This window comes from Hemitrygon akajei, chromosome 4 (assembly GCF_048418815.1).
Source record: "Hemitrygon akajei chromosome 4, sHemAka1.3, whole genome shotgun sequence".
NCBI lineage: Eukaryota > Metazoa > Chordata > Chondrichthyes > Myliobatiformes > Dasyatidae > Hemitrygon > Hemitrygon akajei.
The window spans coordinates 35,750,462-35,767,521 of record NC_133127.1 but is presented as its reverse complement, the minus strand read 5'-3'; the positions used below and the strand labels follow the sequence as shown (position 1 = coordinate 35,767,521).

The following is a 17,060-nucleotide window of genomic DNA, read 5'->3' as shown; positions in this document are numbered from 1 at the left end:
GAGAACATCCTGACTGGCTGCATCACTCTGCCTGGTATGGGAACTGTACTTCCCTCAATTGCAGGTCTCTGCAGAGAGTGGTGCGGACAGCCCAGCGCATCTGCAGATGTGAACTTCCCACTATTCAGAACATTTACAAAGACAGATGTGTGAAAAAGGCCCATTGGATCATTGGAAGCCTGAGTCACCCCAACCACAAACTGTTCCAGTTGCTACCATCCGGGAAACAGTACCGTAGCATAAAATCCAGGACCAACAGGCCATCCGACTGCTTAATTCATGCTGACACAACTGTATTTCTATGTTATATTGACTATCCTGTTGTACATAATATTATAAATTACTATAAATTGCAGATTTATACAGAGACATAACATAAAGATTTTTACTCCTCATGTATATGAAGGATATAAGAAATAAAGTCGATTTAACATGCTAATAGGTACCATTAAATATTCTTAATTATGTTTCTTCTCACTGATCCCACCAGTTGATGTCCCACAAGAGGGTTCAATGACTCTGTAGCTATGATCTTTATTGCCTTCTGTCTTCTCCCAAAACTTGTACCCATGTGAACTGTGCCCCAGCATGTGACCATTGAGGAACAAAGTCACCTTAACTGACCCAGCATACACCTCCAGGACTCCCAACTTTGGCACACAGGAGACCTGGCTTGTTGCAGTCATGTGACCTGCTGTCTCTTTGCCCATTCCTTCTGGAGAACACACGTGCCACAGCAGGGAAGGGGGAGACCACACCAGTATTTCCATTCCTGTGGGTGTTCTCCTTGCTCAGAACTTGAGGCTTGGACTGAAAATTAAACCAAAGAGTTAAATGAGAGACCTTCCAGGCAGTTGATGTCCAACCAGTTGTGAGAAAACCTTACCATAAAAAGGCCATGCAGCTTTTCTGGCTGTGCTGTGCTGTGGAAACAGCCAGTGATGGGTCTGTGTCCTACAAGACTCAGCTCTTCAAGTGTAATTAAAGGTTCTTTCTCCACTATTCCTTCCTTCAGTGAGTTCACCACTTCTATCAGTGAATATATCTTTCCTATTTATTCTGTCTACACCCCTCACTATTAAACACTTCAGTTTGGTCTCCTCTTAGCTACCCCATACCAAATGAAACAAAACGAGGCTATCTAATAGTTACCTACGGCTAAAATTGTCCAGTCCTGGCAATGTCCTTATAACTCCTTTCTCACCCTCCCCAGTGCTTTCTGTACTGTGGTGACCAGATCTTTTACTGCTGGGTCTAATTAATTTAATATATTCATAGTCACAAAGTCATACAGCATGGGAACAGGCCATTCCACCCACCATGTTCATGCCAACCAATGAACACCCATCCTTATGAATCCCATTTTCTAGTTCTTGGTCTGGAGCCCTCCATGTGTATTGGTTCAGCTACTTTTCCAAACTCTTCTTAAATACTGTCAGTGACTCTGCTTCCATTGCTCTCTCTGGCAGTGTGTTCAAGATATTCACCACTCTCTGGGGGACAAAGAACTCTTCAAACCTCTTCTAACTCACATCTGATATGGGGAATGGTTTCCTGCAATCTATCTATATCACTCATAATTTTAAATACCTCAACCATGTCCCCTCTAAACCTTCTCCATTCCAGAGAGAACTGATCCATTTCTCTAGACACCACCCCACCACCGGCTGAGACACTCCATCCCAAGCAATATTCTGGTGAATCTACTCTGTACTCTCTCCAGCACTATCATATCTCCTCCATATTGAGGTGAACTTTTCCCCAATCTGGATGGATAAAACAAGATCCCTTTGTTCCTCTAAACTACCGAGTATCCTCACATTTATTGTACACTCAGTGGAAACTTTATTAGGTACGTGTGGCACCAGTCTATTCGGCATCAAAGTAAATTTATTATCAAAGTGTGTGTGTGTGTGTGTGTGTGTGTGTGTGTGTGTGTGTGTGTGTGTGTGTGTGTGTGTGTGTGTGTGTGTGTGTGTGTGGTGTGTGTGTGTGTGTGTGTGTGTGTGTGTGTGTGTGTGTGTGTGATGAAGAGTCCTTGAAAGTGAGTTCATAGGTTGTGGGAACATTTCAATGATGAAGTAAAGCTGCATGAAATTATCCCCTTTGATGCCAGAAAAAGGCCAGTAACATCATGAAAGATCCCACCCACTCTGCTCATGGATTGTTTGCCACACTCCCATCAGGGAGGTTATGTAGCATCTACGTATGCCAGAATCACTAGGCTCAAAATAGGTACTTTCCCAAGCAGTAAGGCTGATGAAAACCCAGAACACTAACCCCCCCCCCCCCCACCTCCCCCACTACCACTACTTTATCATTTCTTGTCAAAGTCATCTTATGTACAGAAACTCCTGTTCCTAGTGTTACCTTATGGACATATAATCAATCTATGCACATAAGCTGTCTTATGTATTTATACTTATTGTAGTTTTAAAAATGATTCTGTTATTTATCTTATTGTGTTTTTTGTTCTGCATTGGATCGAGAGTAACAACTATTTTGTTCTCCTTTGCACTTGTGTGCTGGAAAAATCATTAAACAATCTTGAATCTTGAATAAAGTGGCCACTGAGTGTATGTTCATATCTGCTGTTACTGTAGACCATCCATCTCAAGCTTCAAGAGATGCTGTTACGCACATCACTCTTGTAAAATGTACATAGTTATTTGGGTTACTGTCGCTTTCCTGTCAGCTTGAACCAGTCAGGCTAAGCTCCTCTGATCTCTCATTAACAAGACTTTTTCACTCACAGAACTGCTGTTCACTGGATGGATTTTGTTTGTCGCACCATTCTCTGTAACTCTCAGAGACTGTTGCATGTGAAAATCCCAGGAGATCAGCAGCTTCTGAAATACTCAAACCACCCTGTCTAGTACCAACTATCATTTCATGGTTGAAGTCACTTAGATTAATTTCTTCCCCATTCTGATGTTTGGTCTGAACAACTGAACCTCTTGACCAGGTCTGCATACCTTTATACATTGAGTTGCTGCCACATGACTATTTGCATTAACAAGCAGGTGTACCTAATAAAGTGGCCACTAAATGTATATTCCCTGCCTTGTTTCAATTTCCCAAATGCATTGCCTTTTCTTTGTCTGGATTAAATCCCTTTTGCCAACTGTCTAGGGCATCAATACTTCCTGCAGTCCAAAGCCCTTGTCCTCACTCTCCACACATAGCCAGTGTTTTTGTCACATTTGTGAGCTTATTTATTTTGCCTTCTACATTTATCTAAGTATAATAAATTTCACTTTTTCTCAGTGAGAAACAGAATCAAGTTTATTATCACTGGTTTATGTTATGGAATTCGTTGGTTTGCAGCAGCAGTACAGTGCAAGACATTAAAATTACCAAAATAAATATATAATGCAAATGACAAATAATGAGGTAATGTTTATGGGTTCATGGACCATCCAGAAATCTAATAACAGAGGGAAAGAAGCTGTCCCTAAAAGATTGAGCGTGGATCTTTAAGCTCCACTACCTCCTCCCCAATGGTAGTAATGTGGAGAGGGCATATCCCGGATGGTGAGGGTCCTTAGTGAGGTTTAATGCCTTCTTGAGGCACTGCCTTGTGAAAATTTCCTTGATGGTGGGGAAGATTGTGCCCATGATGGAACTGGCTGAGTCTACAACCCTCTGCACCCTCCTGTGATCCTGCATTGGAGGCTCCATACCAGGCCGTGTTATGGTATGTTCTCCATGGTGCATCTGTAGAAATTTGTAAGAGTCTTGGTGACATTCCAAATCTCCTCAAATTCTTAATGAATTATAACCATAGCACACCTTCATGATTTGTTGGGCCCAAGATAGATCCTCCAGGATGTTGACACTCAGGAACTTGAAGCTGCTCACCCTTTCCACTGCTGACCCCTCTGGCTTCCCCTTCTAGAAGTTCACAATCAGTACTTGGTCTTGCTGACAGAGTGCGAGGTTCTTGTCACAATACCACTCAACCAGCTGATCTATCTCACTTCCTCGTCATCATCTGAGATTCTGCCAACAGTGGTTTCATCAGCAGATTTATAGATAGTGTTTAAGCTGAGCCTAGCCACACAGTCATAAGTGTAGAGAGAGTAGAGCCATGGGCCAAACACACATCCTTGATGTGCACTTGTGTTGATTGGCGAAGGAGGAAATGCTATTATCAACCCACATTGACTGTGGTTTTCCAATGAGGAAGCTGAAGATACACTTACAGGTCCAGGTTTTGAAGCTTGTTGATTAGCACTGAGGGGATGGATGTGTTGAATGCTGGGCTGTAATTGATAAGCAGCAACCTGATGTATGATTTACTGCTGTTTCGGTGCTCCAAAGGCAAGTGGAAAGCCAGTGAGATTGCGTCCATCTGTTGTGGCGGTACAGAAATTGCAGGAGTTAATTCTAGCCATGACCAACTTCTTAAAGCATCTGAAATCATTAATTAAAAAAGCAAGAGTCTGGGTAGTTTTTTGGATCCCATGGGGTTTTACTTTGCAATCAGCCATATGACACCTTGCTAAAATCTTTATAGATGACATTAAATACTTCTCAAAGTTATTGCCTCAAACATTCTACATCTGTCAGAATCTCTTCACAATTCCACACTGACTACCCCTGATTAATCTGTACCTTTCTAAGTTCTGGTTTATATATAATGCTCCCTCTAATTTTTATTACAGCTGCCTGGACCAATCATTGCTTTGAGCAGGAAATTTTTACATAGCCTGAAAACTGCATAGCATTTTTAAATGTGTAAATGTTAAGAAAATTCCAATTTTGTGACAACAAAGTCTATGTGCATGGGATCGTTTCAGTTACTATGTAACTGTGCACCCATGCAACTTAGAGGGAACAGTGTTTATATGGTTCTTTAGAAAGCTTTTGAATAATTTTCACATCACTGGTTAAATTTAGCTGGTACTTATTATTTCAGAGGATCTGTCCTGGGTCCAGTATTATACTTCTTTAAAATTTATTTTTTCTCAGCTCAAGCTGGTAAAACCTGAGGTACAGGCATAGACAAGCACACTCATTTCTCAATTGATTTGGAACTTCCTGACCATTCTAGTTTTAGTGTTTAGTATTGTGGCTTTCTGGGGATTTATTTAAATATTGCTGTGTAGGCCTAATTGTTCAATGCTATTGTGATGATGCAGTTGTTGGGACAATGTTCATGTTCCATAGTCTTTCAATTTCCCATTTTACTTCAGTGTACTGGAGTTTTTCGTGCATTATTATTATTATCATCATCACTTTTTCTTTTTCTTTTTGTATTTGAACAATTTGTTGTCTTTTGCACATTAGTTTCTTGTCTGTGCTGTTGGGTGCAGTCATTCATTGATTCTATCGCATTTCTTGTATTTACTGTGGCTGCCTGCAAGAAAATGGGTTGTATATGGTCACGTACTATCTACTTTGATAATAAGCTTGCTTGGAACTTCTTTATCCACTTTCCCCTTTCACGACTACAACGTTCACAATCCTCTAATTCTTTGACACTGTTCTTGCAGCTGGAGATTGAAAAATTATAAGCAGAGTTTCTTCAATTTTCTCTCTGTGATAGATTTTATCTGGGCCCAGTAAATTACCCATCTTAATCTTCTTAATATTTCTTCCTTTACTTTTTATCCCATTAAATATTTTGCATTCATCTTCTTTATCTTCAACATAACCATCTTCCCCCTCTTTTGTCAGGTTTGGATTTATTTAACACATGTACACCAAACATACAGTGAAATGTTCTACATCCAGTGATATGTTCTACACATTCCACTGTCAACCTAGCATGCCCACAATGTGGAGACAGGTGCAACACATTCATTAAGGACCTTACCCACATCCTCTATTTCCATGCACTGATGAACTCTTTAGGCCCACTCTCCTCAGTTATACAGTTTTATGTTCTATGTTCTAGTTAAGAGAGGGAAAATGATAGTGGTATTTCAGAGCCCATTAGCTAGACATATGAACCTGCGGAGAATGGAGGGATATGGATAATGCATTGTCAAAAGATAATTATTTTATTTAGGATTGTTCAATGCAGTTATCATGAGCCAAGGGGCTGGTTTCTGTGCTGTACTATTTTGTGTTCTATGTTCTCAGCTCACTATTTAGCTACTTATAAAGCATCAGATTGAATTGATGCCAATATTCTTTCATGCCTTCTCTTTCTTTTGTTTTTACAATATTTTTATTCAGAAGAAAAAACAAGATTTACAGAGTGCAACACATAGATACATCTCAACATAAATTGTGTACATTCATATATTGTAATAAAGTTGATCAAAATGTTATAGTGTATCACATAAAGGTATACCACTCTATAATCAAAAATTTAAAGATAGGTCATACATCATAAAAGAATTTTTTTTATATAAAAAAATGTCAACCCCCTACCAACTACCAAAGAAAAAAGCTGATGGATGATAATGGATAATTAGAAAAAAAACATTCGCTTAAGAAGGGAAGATAGAAATATACATAAAAGTCTGTGCACTGTTAAACTTTATAAATTGGAAAAGTAATTTAGGAAAGGTCCCCAGATATCATAAAAAGATTGTCTCGAATTTAAGACTGAGCAGCGGATCTTTTCTAAATTTAAATAAGACATAATATCACGTAGCCATTGAAGATGCGTAGGAGGGGTAGACTCCTTCCATTTAAGCAAGATTCCTTTCCTTGCTAAAAGGGAGGTAAAAACTAAAACCTATAGGTTAGGAGTATTTAAAGTTATATCTTCATTTGCAATAATACCAAACAAGGCAGTAAGGGGATTTGGGTCAAATTGGACCCTAAAAAGTTGTGAGAAGGTATGGAATACTTCCCGCCAAAACTTTTCAATTTTAGGGCAAAACCAAAACATGAATCAAAGAGGCATCAGCAGAGTTGCATTTATTACAAAGTGGAGAAATGTTCGATAAAAACTGGACAGCTTCTATTTAGAAATGTAAGCTCTATGAACCACTTTAAATTGTAGAAGAGAATGACAGGCACAGAAAGATGATTTATTAACCCATTTAAGAATTTTATTCCATCTTTCATCAGAAATCTGACAATTTAGGTCATCCTCCCAAGCTTTTTCTATTTTATCTAAAAAGTCTTGTCTAGAATCAATCATCAAGTTATAAATACGGTACTGGTAATAGAACCATTAACAAAAGGTTTTAAATTTAAAAGATCATCCAGTAAATTTTTATCAGGACCTATAGGAAAAGTAGTTAATTGGGAACGTAAGAAATATCTCATCTGAAGGTATCTGTAGAAATGTGTTTTTGGCAGTGCAAATTTAGTTGAAAATTGGTCAAATGAAGCAAGAGGTCCTGAGATAAACAGGTCCCCAAAACACTTAATACCTAGTTCATCCCAATCCTTAAAGACTTTGTCAGTCATGGAAGGGATAAAAAATGGGATGCAGAAGTCTTAACGAAGGGTCTTGGCCTGAGTTCCTCCAGCTTGTTGTACGTGTAGATTTGACCACAGCATCTGCAAGTGTACTTTGTGTTTACCATGCAAATATTTGGGCACCCCAACAGATTTGAACTCTCAGATAACTTTTACCAAGGTCTCAGACCTTAATTAGCTTGTTAGAGCTATGGCTTGTTCACAATCATCGTTAGGAAAGCCCAGGTGATGCAAATTTCAAAGCTTTATAAATACCCTGAATCCTCAAACCTTGTTTCAACAATCAGCAGCCATGGGTTCCTCTAAGCAGCTGTTTAGCACTCTGAAAATTAAAATAAATGATGCCCACAAAGCAGGAGACAGCTATAAGGAGATAAAGTGTTTTCAGGTAGCTGTTTTTTCAGTTCATAATGTAATTAAGAAATGGCAGTTAACAGGAATGGTGGAGGTCAAGTTGAGGTCTGGAAGACTAAGAAAACTTTCCTGGAGAACTGCTTGTAGGATTGCTAGAAAGGTGAATCAAAACCCCCATTTGACTGCAAAAGACCTTCAGGAAGATTTAGCAGACTCTGGAGTGGTGGTGCACTGTTCTACTGTGCAGTGACACCTGCACAAATATGACCTTCATGGAAGAGTCATCAGAAGAAAACCTTTCCTGCATCCTCACCACAAAATTCAGCATCAGAGGATTGCAAAGGAACATCTAAACAAGCCTGATGCATTTTGGAAACAAGTCCTGTGGACTGATGAAATTAAAATAGAACTTTTTGGCTGCAATAAGCAAAGGTATGTTTGGAGAAAAAAGGGTGCAGAATTTCATAAAAAGAAAACCTTTCCAACTGTTAAGCATAGAGGTGGATTTATCATGCTTTGGGCTTGTGTTGCAGCCAATGGCATGGGGAACATTTTACTGGTAGAGGGAAGAATGAATTCAATTAAATACCAGCAAATTCTGGAAGCAAACATCACACTCAGTTTTTTTTTTAAAAAAGCTGATGATGAAAAGAGGATGGCTTCTACAACGGCATAATGATCCTCGACACACCTCAAGATCCACAATGGACTACCTCAAGAGGTGCAAGCTGAAGGTTTTGCTATGGCCCTCACAGTCCCCTGACCTAAACATCATCGAGAATCTGTGGATAGACCTCAAAAGAGCAGTGCATGCAAGACAGCCCAAGAATCTCACAGCACTAGAGATCTTTTGCAAGGAAGAATGGGTGAAAATCCCCCAAACAAGAATTGAAAGACTCTTAGCTGGCTACAGAAAGCACTTACAAGCTGTGATACTTGCCAAAGGGGGTGTTACTAAGTACTGCCATGCAGGGTGCCCAAACTTTTGCTTCGGGCCCTCTTCCTTTTTTGTTATTTTGAAACTGTAAAAGATGGAAATAAAAAAGTAATTTTGCTTAAAATATTAGAAATGTTTTCATTTTTAACTTTAAGCCTTTTGGAAATCAGTTCTTCTTTTACTTGCTTAGCTATTCACAGTAACAGAAATTTTGACCAGGGGTGCCCAAACTTTTGCATACCACTATCTGAATCTTCTGAAATAGCTCCCTTTTCTCTGAATTGCAATACCTTCCAGGTATTCCCATATTCTCATGGTCAATCACCAGATTTTTGTAAAATACTTCAAGTATAATCTTTTATCCAATATATTAGACTATTTCCATAGTTCTATGGAGAATCTTTTTCCTGTCATCTACCCAATCTATACTTACATAATTTTTCATACCTGTCAGGAAATCCCTCAGACTCTTCAATTTCATAGTAAACAAAAGGAAGCCTAACCAACTCTGCCAGAGAGGAATATGATGGAAGAAACTGTGTTGTGGAGTGATGGAGTTTGGAGAATGTCAGAGTTTGTGGTGGAGATACCAATTGATGATGAACAGAATTAGTAGAGTGCAGAATTTGGGGAATTATATTGGAGAGGAGACATGGGGTTGGTAGAGTAATGGTTTTGTTAGACTTGCTATGTAAAGGTGGTGTGGCAACACAAACAAAATACTGATGGAGCTCAGCAAGTCAAGCAGGATAGATGGAGGGGAGGGTGTTTGATGAAGCACAGAAAGAATTTTTGGAACAGGCAGCGTAGGGGAGTGGTTGGCTGAGGGCATGGTGGGGAAGGGGTGAATTTAATTCTAATATTGATTTAAGATGGCGCTGAAATGCGATGTCCGTCGAAGTCGAGGTCACACCATTGTATTTTATTTGTCGGGATGATTTTAAGGATAGCACGGGGAGACAGGGGTCAGGGATGAAGGGGAGTTATACGTCCAGGAACAAGAGTTGGTAGTCGGAGCACTCCGCGATTAAAGAGCAGGGTCCAGGCGATGGACGGAGCTCGGGACTTGTAGGCGGGATTGGAGTGAGGGGCGGAGTCTAGGTGATGGACGGCTGCGGACTGTCATTCTTCCAAAGCCAAAGAATTTCCCGCTCGCCCTTTCACCTCAGCACTGAGCCAATAGGAAACACACATCTGGCAGCGTTTACCATCGCGAGGTGTGACGTCATGTGTCGTCGGCCTGAGGGGCGCGGTCTCCGTCTTCCGCTGACACCACCATGGTGCTCGATGTTCTGGCGCGCATCATCAAGGTGCAGCTGCCTGCCTACCTGAAGCGGATCCCGTTGCCGGTCACGCTGGGCGGCTTCGCCCAACTCACAGGTAAAGGAGGGGATATAGATTCACTTTTCCGTCATCCCCAACCCCCTTTTACTTACCCCTTCCCCTCACCTCAGTTACCCAAACCCCGTACCTTCACACCCCAACCCTCTCCATCCCCCCTTTGAACTCCACCCCCACCACTTTCAGCGTCAGTTCCACGTGTCTTTGTTTAGTTCCTTGACTTTATAATACATTACTACTTCCAGCATTTTACCAAAGGCTAAGTTGTGAATGTTTCCTGTGTTTTATCCCCTTTCTTGGATGGGTGAAGGATGTCTGCTTGTGTTTTGCCAATCTATTGGGACCTTTCCGGAAACTTGGCAAGTAGAAAGTCATAAATAAACTGATGGAAATGCTCTGGTGTTTAGTCAGGATTTGCAGTTTTTGGATCCGCTATTTTTGCAGCCATTTCTCTTAAGAGCAACGCAAAGGGCTGGGATAACTCAGTCTGTCATGCAGCATCTACATTGGGAGATGGACCATTGGCACTTCAGGTCAAGACCCTGCATTCGTACTGAAAGATAGAGATGAGATAAGTAGTCTAAAAAGATTGAAGGAAGGGATGGAGCAAGAGCTGGCAGGTGACAGGTGGATCCAAGTGAGGAGGGAGAGTGCTAATAGTGAGTCACTATGAGGTGGAAATGATAAAAGGCTGAAGATAGTGGAATCTGATTGGAGAGGAGGGTGGAGCTTGGAATAACAGGAGGGATGTTGGCAAAGCAACTAGTGGAAGTAATGTGGGGGTGATGGGCAGATAGAATCAGGTTTATTATCACCAGCATGTGATGTGAAATTTATTAACTTAGCAGCAGCAGTTCAATGCAATACATAATTTAGCAGAGAGAAAAAATAAATAAATTTGGGAATCAGATGGTGGAGGGAAAGAAGCTGTTCCTGAATCACTGAGTGTGTGCCTTCAGGCTTCTGGACCTCCTACTTGATGGTAACATTGAGAAAAGGACATGCCCTGGGTACTAGGGGTCCTTAATGGATATTGCCTTTCTGAGACACCACTCCCTAAAGATGTCCTGGGTACTTTGTAGGCTACTGCCCAAGATGGAGCTGACTAAATTTACAACCCTCTGAAGCTTCTTTCTGTCCTGTGCAGTAGCCCTCCATAACAGACAGTGATGAAGCCTGTCAGAATGCTCTCCACGGTACATCCATAGAAGTTTTTAAATGTATTTGTTGACATGCCAAATCTCTTCAAGCTCCTTTATTCTTTATAAAGGTGCTCCCCTCCCCCTTTCTTTCTCCCTAGGCCTCCCATCCCATGATCCTTTCCCTTCTCTAGCTCCGTATCCCTTTTGCCAATCACCTTTCTGGCTCTCAGCTTCACCCCACCCCCTCCAGTCTTCTATCATTTTGTATTTTCCCCTCCCACTCCTACTTTCAAATCTCTTACTATCTTCCTTTCAGTTAGTGTTGACGAAGTGTCTCAGCCCGAAACGTCAACAGTGCTTCTTCCTATAGATGCTGCCTGACCTGCTGCGTTCCACCAGCATTTTGTGTGTGTTGCTTGAATTTCCAGCATCTGCAAATTTCCTCGTGTTTGCCCCTTGTGATTGTTGCTGGGGATGTATCATGTTGTGTAAATGTGGGGAGGCTGAAATCCATGACACATCTTAAAAAGTGCCTGGAAATTTGTGGCCCACTGTGTCAAGTGTTGGAAAGTGGGACTAAGTTAGAGTCCAATCACAAACAAGAGAAATGAAGTCCTGCTGAAGGGTCTCGGCCTGAAACATCGACTGTACACTTTTCCATCGATGCTACCTAGTTTGCTGGGTTCCTTCAGCATTTTGTGTGTGGTTTTTGTGTGTTAGAGTGCTATATTTGACCTACGTGGATGTTATTGGCTAAATGGCCTTTGCTTTTCTAAGAGACCACTCTTATACTAATGGAAGCTTTTTAAATTCCTTGCTAGCTTACTCTGTAATTTATTTTTACACTTTTTCCATCATCCTTTGGTAAATTATAGACACTAGCATTTTACTGGGTTAGCACTTATCTTCACAGCATTGTTTATCTTTCCCTTAAATTTGATATGCTTCTTGACTTGACTTTTTAAGAATAAAATATCTCAAATATCTGCTGTTGCCTATTTATGTCTTGACTGTAATACAGTGACCCTCTGTGCAAGCTGCTGTTTAATGTTGTATGTCAGTTTTAGCATAGCTCTCCTGCTCTTGTATTTTGTGCAACAGCAGGGACAAGTGCTGCTCAAGAGCCTGCTTCTGTGCTATTTAACTCTGACACCAATGAAGAAAATCATCCCATATCCTTTTTTAACTATGTTATTGCCATTCCTACTATCTTTCTAAATATCTGTAGATGTAGGTTCAAAGGTCTTTTTCTCTTCCTGCAAATTACAGCATTGTCCTGCTTTTGTCTTGGGAAGAAACAAGAGACCCTTAGAATGAACGTCCTCAGACCCCTTGTCTTGTTGATACTTCCCAAATTCATAATGTCCTAATTGCCTGCAAGAATTAGTGCAACAGACATGTAGGGAGATAGTAAGAATAATAACTGTAAGAATAATGTTGTAATAATAGGTAATTTTAATTTCCCTCACATTTATTAGTGCAAAGGGATTGGATGGGGTGAAATCTGATAAATGTCTAGGAAAGTTTTCCAAAACAGTATGTAGATGTTTTTTTTAGAGATGGGACAGTGCTTGACCACCTCTTGGGAAGTGAGGCTGGGTAAGTGACAGAAGCATCAGTTAGGGGAGCTCTTTGGGGGCCAGTGACCATAATTCTATTAGTTTAAAAATAGTTCTAGGAAAAGATAGGATTGGTCCATAAATTAAAATACTAAATTTTGGCAAATTTTGGTTGATTGGGAGAGGCTATTTGCAAATATAGGGCTGTCTGGTAAATGGGAGGCTTTCCAAAGTGAAATAAGGAGAGTTAGGGGACAGCATGTTCCTTTCAGAATGAAGAGCAAGGCTGACAGGATTAGAGAAACCTGATTGACGAGGGATATTGAGCCAAGAATAAAGCATGTCAGCTGGGATCAACTGATTCCCTTCTGTGTAAGAGATGTAAGAGAACATGAGGGAAATCAGGAGGGCAAATTGTCAAATAAATGAGTAAATTGGTTTATTATTGTCATATGTACCAACGTACTTGCATATTGTTCACACATATCAATTCATTGCAACAATACATTAAGGTAAAACAATAACAATAAAAAAGTTACAGTTACAGAGACAGTGTAGTTGGGTAATAATGTGCAAGATCGTAGGATAGAATCTGTCTTTGAGCTTAGTAGTACGGTATGTATTTTCAGGCTTTTGTATCTTCTGTTGGATTTGAGGGGAGAAGAGTGGATGTCTGGGTTGGGTAGGGTCTTTGATTATGCTTTTGTGGTATAGTGAGAAGTGAACTCAGTCCATAGAGTGTAGACTAGTTTCTGTGATGTGCAGAGCTGTGCCTACAAACGTCAGAAGAGCAGTGATGCTTTCCATAGTGCATTGGTTAAAAATTGGTCAGTGTCAAATGGACATGCCAGATTTCTTTAACCTCCTGAGGATGTAAAGGGACTGGTGTGTATTCCTGGCCATGGCATCAATGTGATTGGACCAGGACTGGTGATGTTTACTCCTAAGAATTTGAAGCTCTCAATCCTCTAGACCTCAGCACCTTCATAATTGAGAACCTGAGATAGCTTTGGGATAGACAAGGAAAATATTTAGAGTATAGAGTATTAAGTGTAAAAGGGTAACTGGGGGAAAAATAGGTGCTGTTAATTATCACTGGTTATGTGTGGAGCCAAAGAAGGTAGGAGAGATGTTAAATCAATATACATTGTTGGTATTTGTCATGAAAGTTCAGGAACTAAGGGAAACATAGTTACTATAGGGGAAACATAGTTACTGTATGTATTGGAATATATCCACATCAAAGCAGTGGTGCTGACAGATTTGAGGCCTATTAAGGTGAATAAATCCCCTGGGTCTAACCAAGGATATGCTAGGACACTAAGGGAAGATAGGGGAGGAAAGACATTGTAGGGGCCATTTTTAGGCACTGATTGGATACCAGAATACTGGAAAGAAAAGCCAGGTAACTGTAGGTCTGATGTTAGTGGTGGGAAGGTTAGTGAGGGGATTGTGATATGTGGGATATACCAACATTTGGAAAGGAAGGTCACCATAAATTTGTCTCTCATATTGGATTGGTTTCTTTTGAGGAGGTAACAGAAATTTGATAAGCGCAGGGTGGTAGACGGTGGGTATGTGGATTATAGCAAGGCTGGGGTTTTTTCTTTGGAGCTTAGGAAGCCGAGGGTTGAGCATAAGAGGTATGGAAAATCATAAGGGGCTTAGATAAGGTAGATGACCAGTCTTTATCCCATGGTAGGGGAAGCTAAAACTAAATGATACAGATTTAAGGTGAGAGGGGAAACTTTAAACATAGGTGGTTTGTATATGCAATAAGCTGCCAGAGGGTAGAGGGAGATTGAAAATCTGACTGAGTGGTGCCATAACAATCTCTTAATTAATGTCAGCAAAACCAAGGAGCTGATTATTGACTTCAGGACGAAACTGGAGGTCCATGAGCCAGTCCTCATCGGAGGATCAGAGGTGGAGAGGGTCAGCAACTTTAAGTTCCTCAGTGTTAGCATTTCAGAGGATCTGTCCTGAGCCCAGCACGCAAGTGCAATTATGAAGAATACACGGCAACGCCTCTGCTTTCTTAGGAGTTTATGAAGATTCATCTTGACATCTATAACTTTAACTAATTTCTTTAGATGTGATGTGGAGAGTATATTGACTGGTTGCATCACAGCCTGATATGGAAACACCAATGCCTTGAATGGAAAATCACACAAAAAGTAGTGGATACAGCCTAGTTCATCACAAGTAAAGCCCTCCCCACCATTGAGCACAGTTACATGGAGTGTTGTCGTTGGAAAGCAGCGTCCATCATCAGGTACCCCCACCACTCAGGTCATACTTCCTTCTCACTGCTGCCAACAGGAAGAAGGTACAGGAGCCTCAGGACTTTCACCACCAGGTTCAGGAACAGTTACTACCTCTCAACCAGCAGACTGCGAAACCAGAGGGGATAACTTCACTCATGTTTGAACTGATCCCACAACCTATGGACTCACTTTCGAGGACTCTTCATCTCACATTTTCAATATTAATTGCATATTTATCTATTATTATTTATTTTTGTATTTGCACAGTTTGTTGTCTTTTGCACACTGGTTGAATGCCCAAGTTGATGTAGTCTTTTATTGATTCTATTATGGTTATTGGATTTATTGAGTATGCCCACAAGAAAATGAATCTCAGGATTGTGTATGGTGACATATATGTACTTTGATAATATACTTTGAACTTTTGAGGAAGCTGTACAAGCAGATACAATTACAATGTTTAAAAGGCATTAAGATGGGTACATCAATAGAAAAGGTTTAGAAAGTTTGGCTTAAACATCTGCAAATAGGACTAGCTTGAATGGACATCTTGTTTGGTATGGACAAGCTGGGCCAAAGAGTTTGTTCCATGCTGTATGACTCCAAATGCTATTTGTCATGTTTTTTGTCCAAATTACTAGACTTTATGTATTTTCAGAACTTAAGATAATTAATGAGGATGTCTTGGGGGGTAGTCTGCATTATAGCAGATGAGAGGATGGCTGACTTTAGGTGCAGGAAGGTAGGTAAATCTGGGCCTAATCAGGTACATCCAAAACATTGTGGGAAACTAGAGAAGAAATGATGGAAGCCCTGGCTGAGATATATGTATCATTGTTAACAGAAGTACCAGAAAACTAGAGTGTGGTTAATGTTATGCCTTCGTTCAGAAGGGCTGCAAGGAAAAGCCTGGGAACTATAGACCAGCAAGTCTATTGTCTGTGCTAGATAAGTTACTAGAGGGAATTCCAAGGGGTAAGATATAGAAGCATTTTGGATAGGTGGTTCATGGGGATTATTAGCAAAGCTTTTTGTATGCAAGAACTTGTCCTGCAAATTTGATTGAGGTTTTTGAAGAGTAACCAAGAAGGTTGAGAGAGGCTGGTTGATAAAGTCTATAGTAAGACCTTTAAGGTTCTACATAATAGGTTGCAATGGGAAGTTAGATTACATGCGATCCAGGGAGAATTGGCTAATCAGATACAAGGCTGGCTTTGTGCTAGGAAACAGGGTGATGGTGCAAGGTTGATTTTGGACTGGAGGCCCATGACTAGTGTCTCCCCAGGGTTAGTGCTAGGCCCATTACAGGTTTTCATCCATATCAACAGTTTGGATGAGAAGGTATTGTTAGTAAGTTTGCAAGTGTTATAAATATTATTGACAGTGAAGATGGTTATAAGGATTTAGGGATACTGAGTACTGGCTGAGAAATGGTGAACACAGTTCTGTTTGGATAAGTGAGAGGTGTTACATTTTAGAAAAACAAATTGAGGTAGGACATTCACAATCAACAATAGGGCATGAGGGAGTATTGTAGAACAGAGGGACAAGGACTACAAGTACATGGTTCCCTGAAATTAGCATTGTAGGTAGTTAAGGTAGCAAAGAAGCTTTTTGTCATTTTGGTCTTCTCCAGTTGGCATTAAGTTGGGATGTTATATTGTTGTACAAGATGTTGGTGAGATTGTATTTGGAATATATTTCGTTTTGAACTGAATAATGGAAAGAGACTGAACACGTCAGGACTTATTGGAGCATTGGCGAATGAGGAGCTAATCTTAGAGGTGTATAAAATCATGAGAGGCATAGATAGAGGCATTGCACAAAGTGCAGGTGTAGGGAATCAATAACCAGAGTGCATCAGTATGAGGTGAGAGAGATGTTTAATAGGAACTTGAAGGGTAACTTTTTCAATCAGAGTGATCAATATATGGAATGAGCTGCAGCTGCTGGAGGAAGTAGTGGAGGCACATACATTAATACCATTTTAAAAATTACTTGGATAGATATAATACATGCATTGGAAAGGTTTAAACTGACGTGGATCAAATGCGGCCGAATGAGGTTAGCT

General features: G+C 40.4%; 1 protein-coding gene and 1 long non-coding RNA gene across 2 annotated transcripts in view; one reads left to right on the top strand and one right to left on the bottom strand.

Moving 5' to 3' along the window:
• Window positions 1-453: 453 nt before the first annotated feature.
• LOC140725902 (uncharacterized) lies at window positions 454-8,767 on the bottom strand. The gene is made up of 3 exons (XR_012098506.1): window positions 8,668-8,767; window positions 4,206-4,354; window positions 454-810 (listed from the first exon to the last, which is right to left on the bottom strand). It is a non-coding gene; the product is annotated as an uncharacterized lncRNA (long non-coding RNA).
• A 1,149-nt stretch (window positions 8,768-9,916) lies between these two features.
• cisd2 (CDGSH iron sulfur domain 2) overlaps window positions 9,917-17,060 on the top strand; it is a 39,766-nt gene continuing 32,622 nt past the window's right edge. The window contains exon 1 of the mRNA XM_073042319.1: window positions 9,917-10,060. Within this exon, the coding sequence (XP_072898420.1) occupies window positions 9,958-10,060 (103 nt within the window). The 5' untranslated portion in view covers window positions 9,917-9,957. The remainder of the gene's footprint in view (window positions 10,061-17,060) is intronic.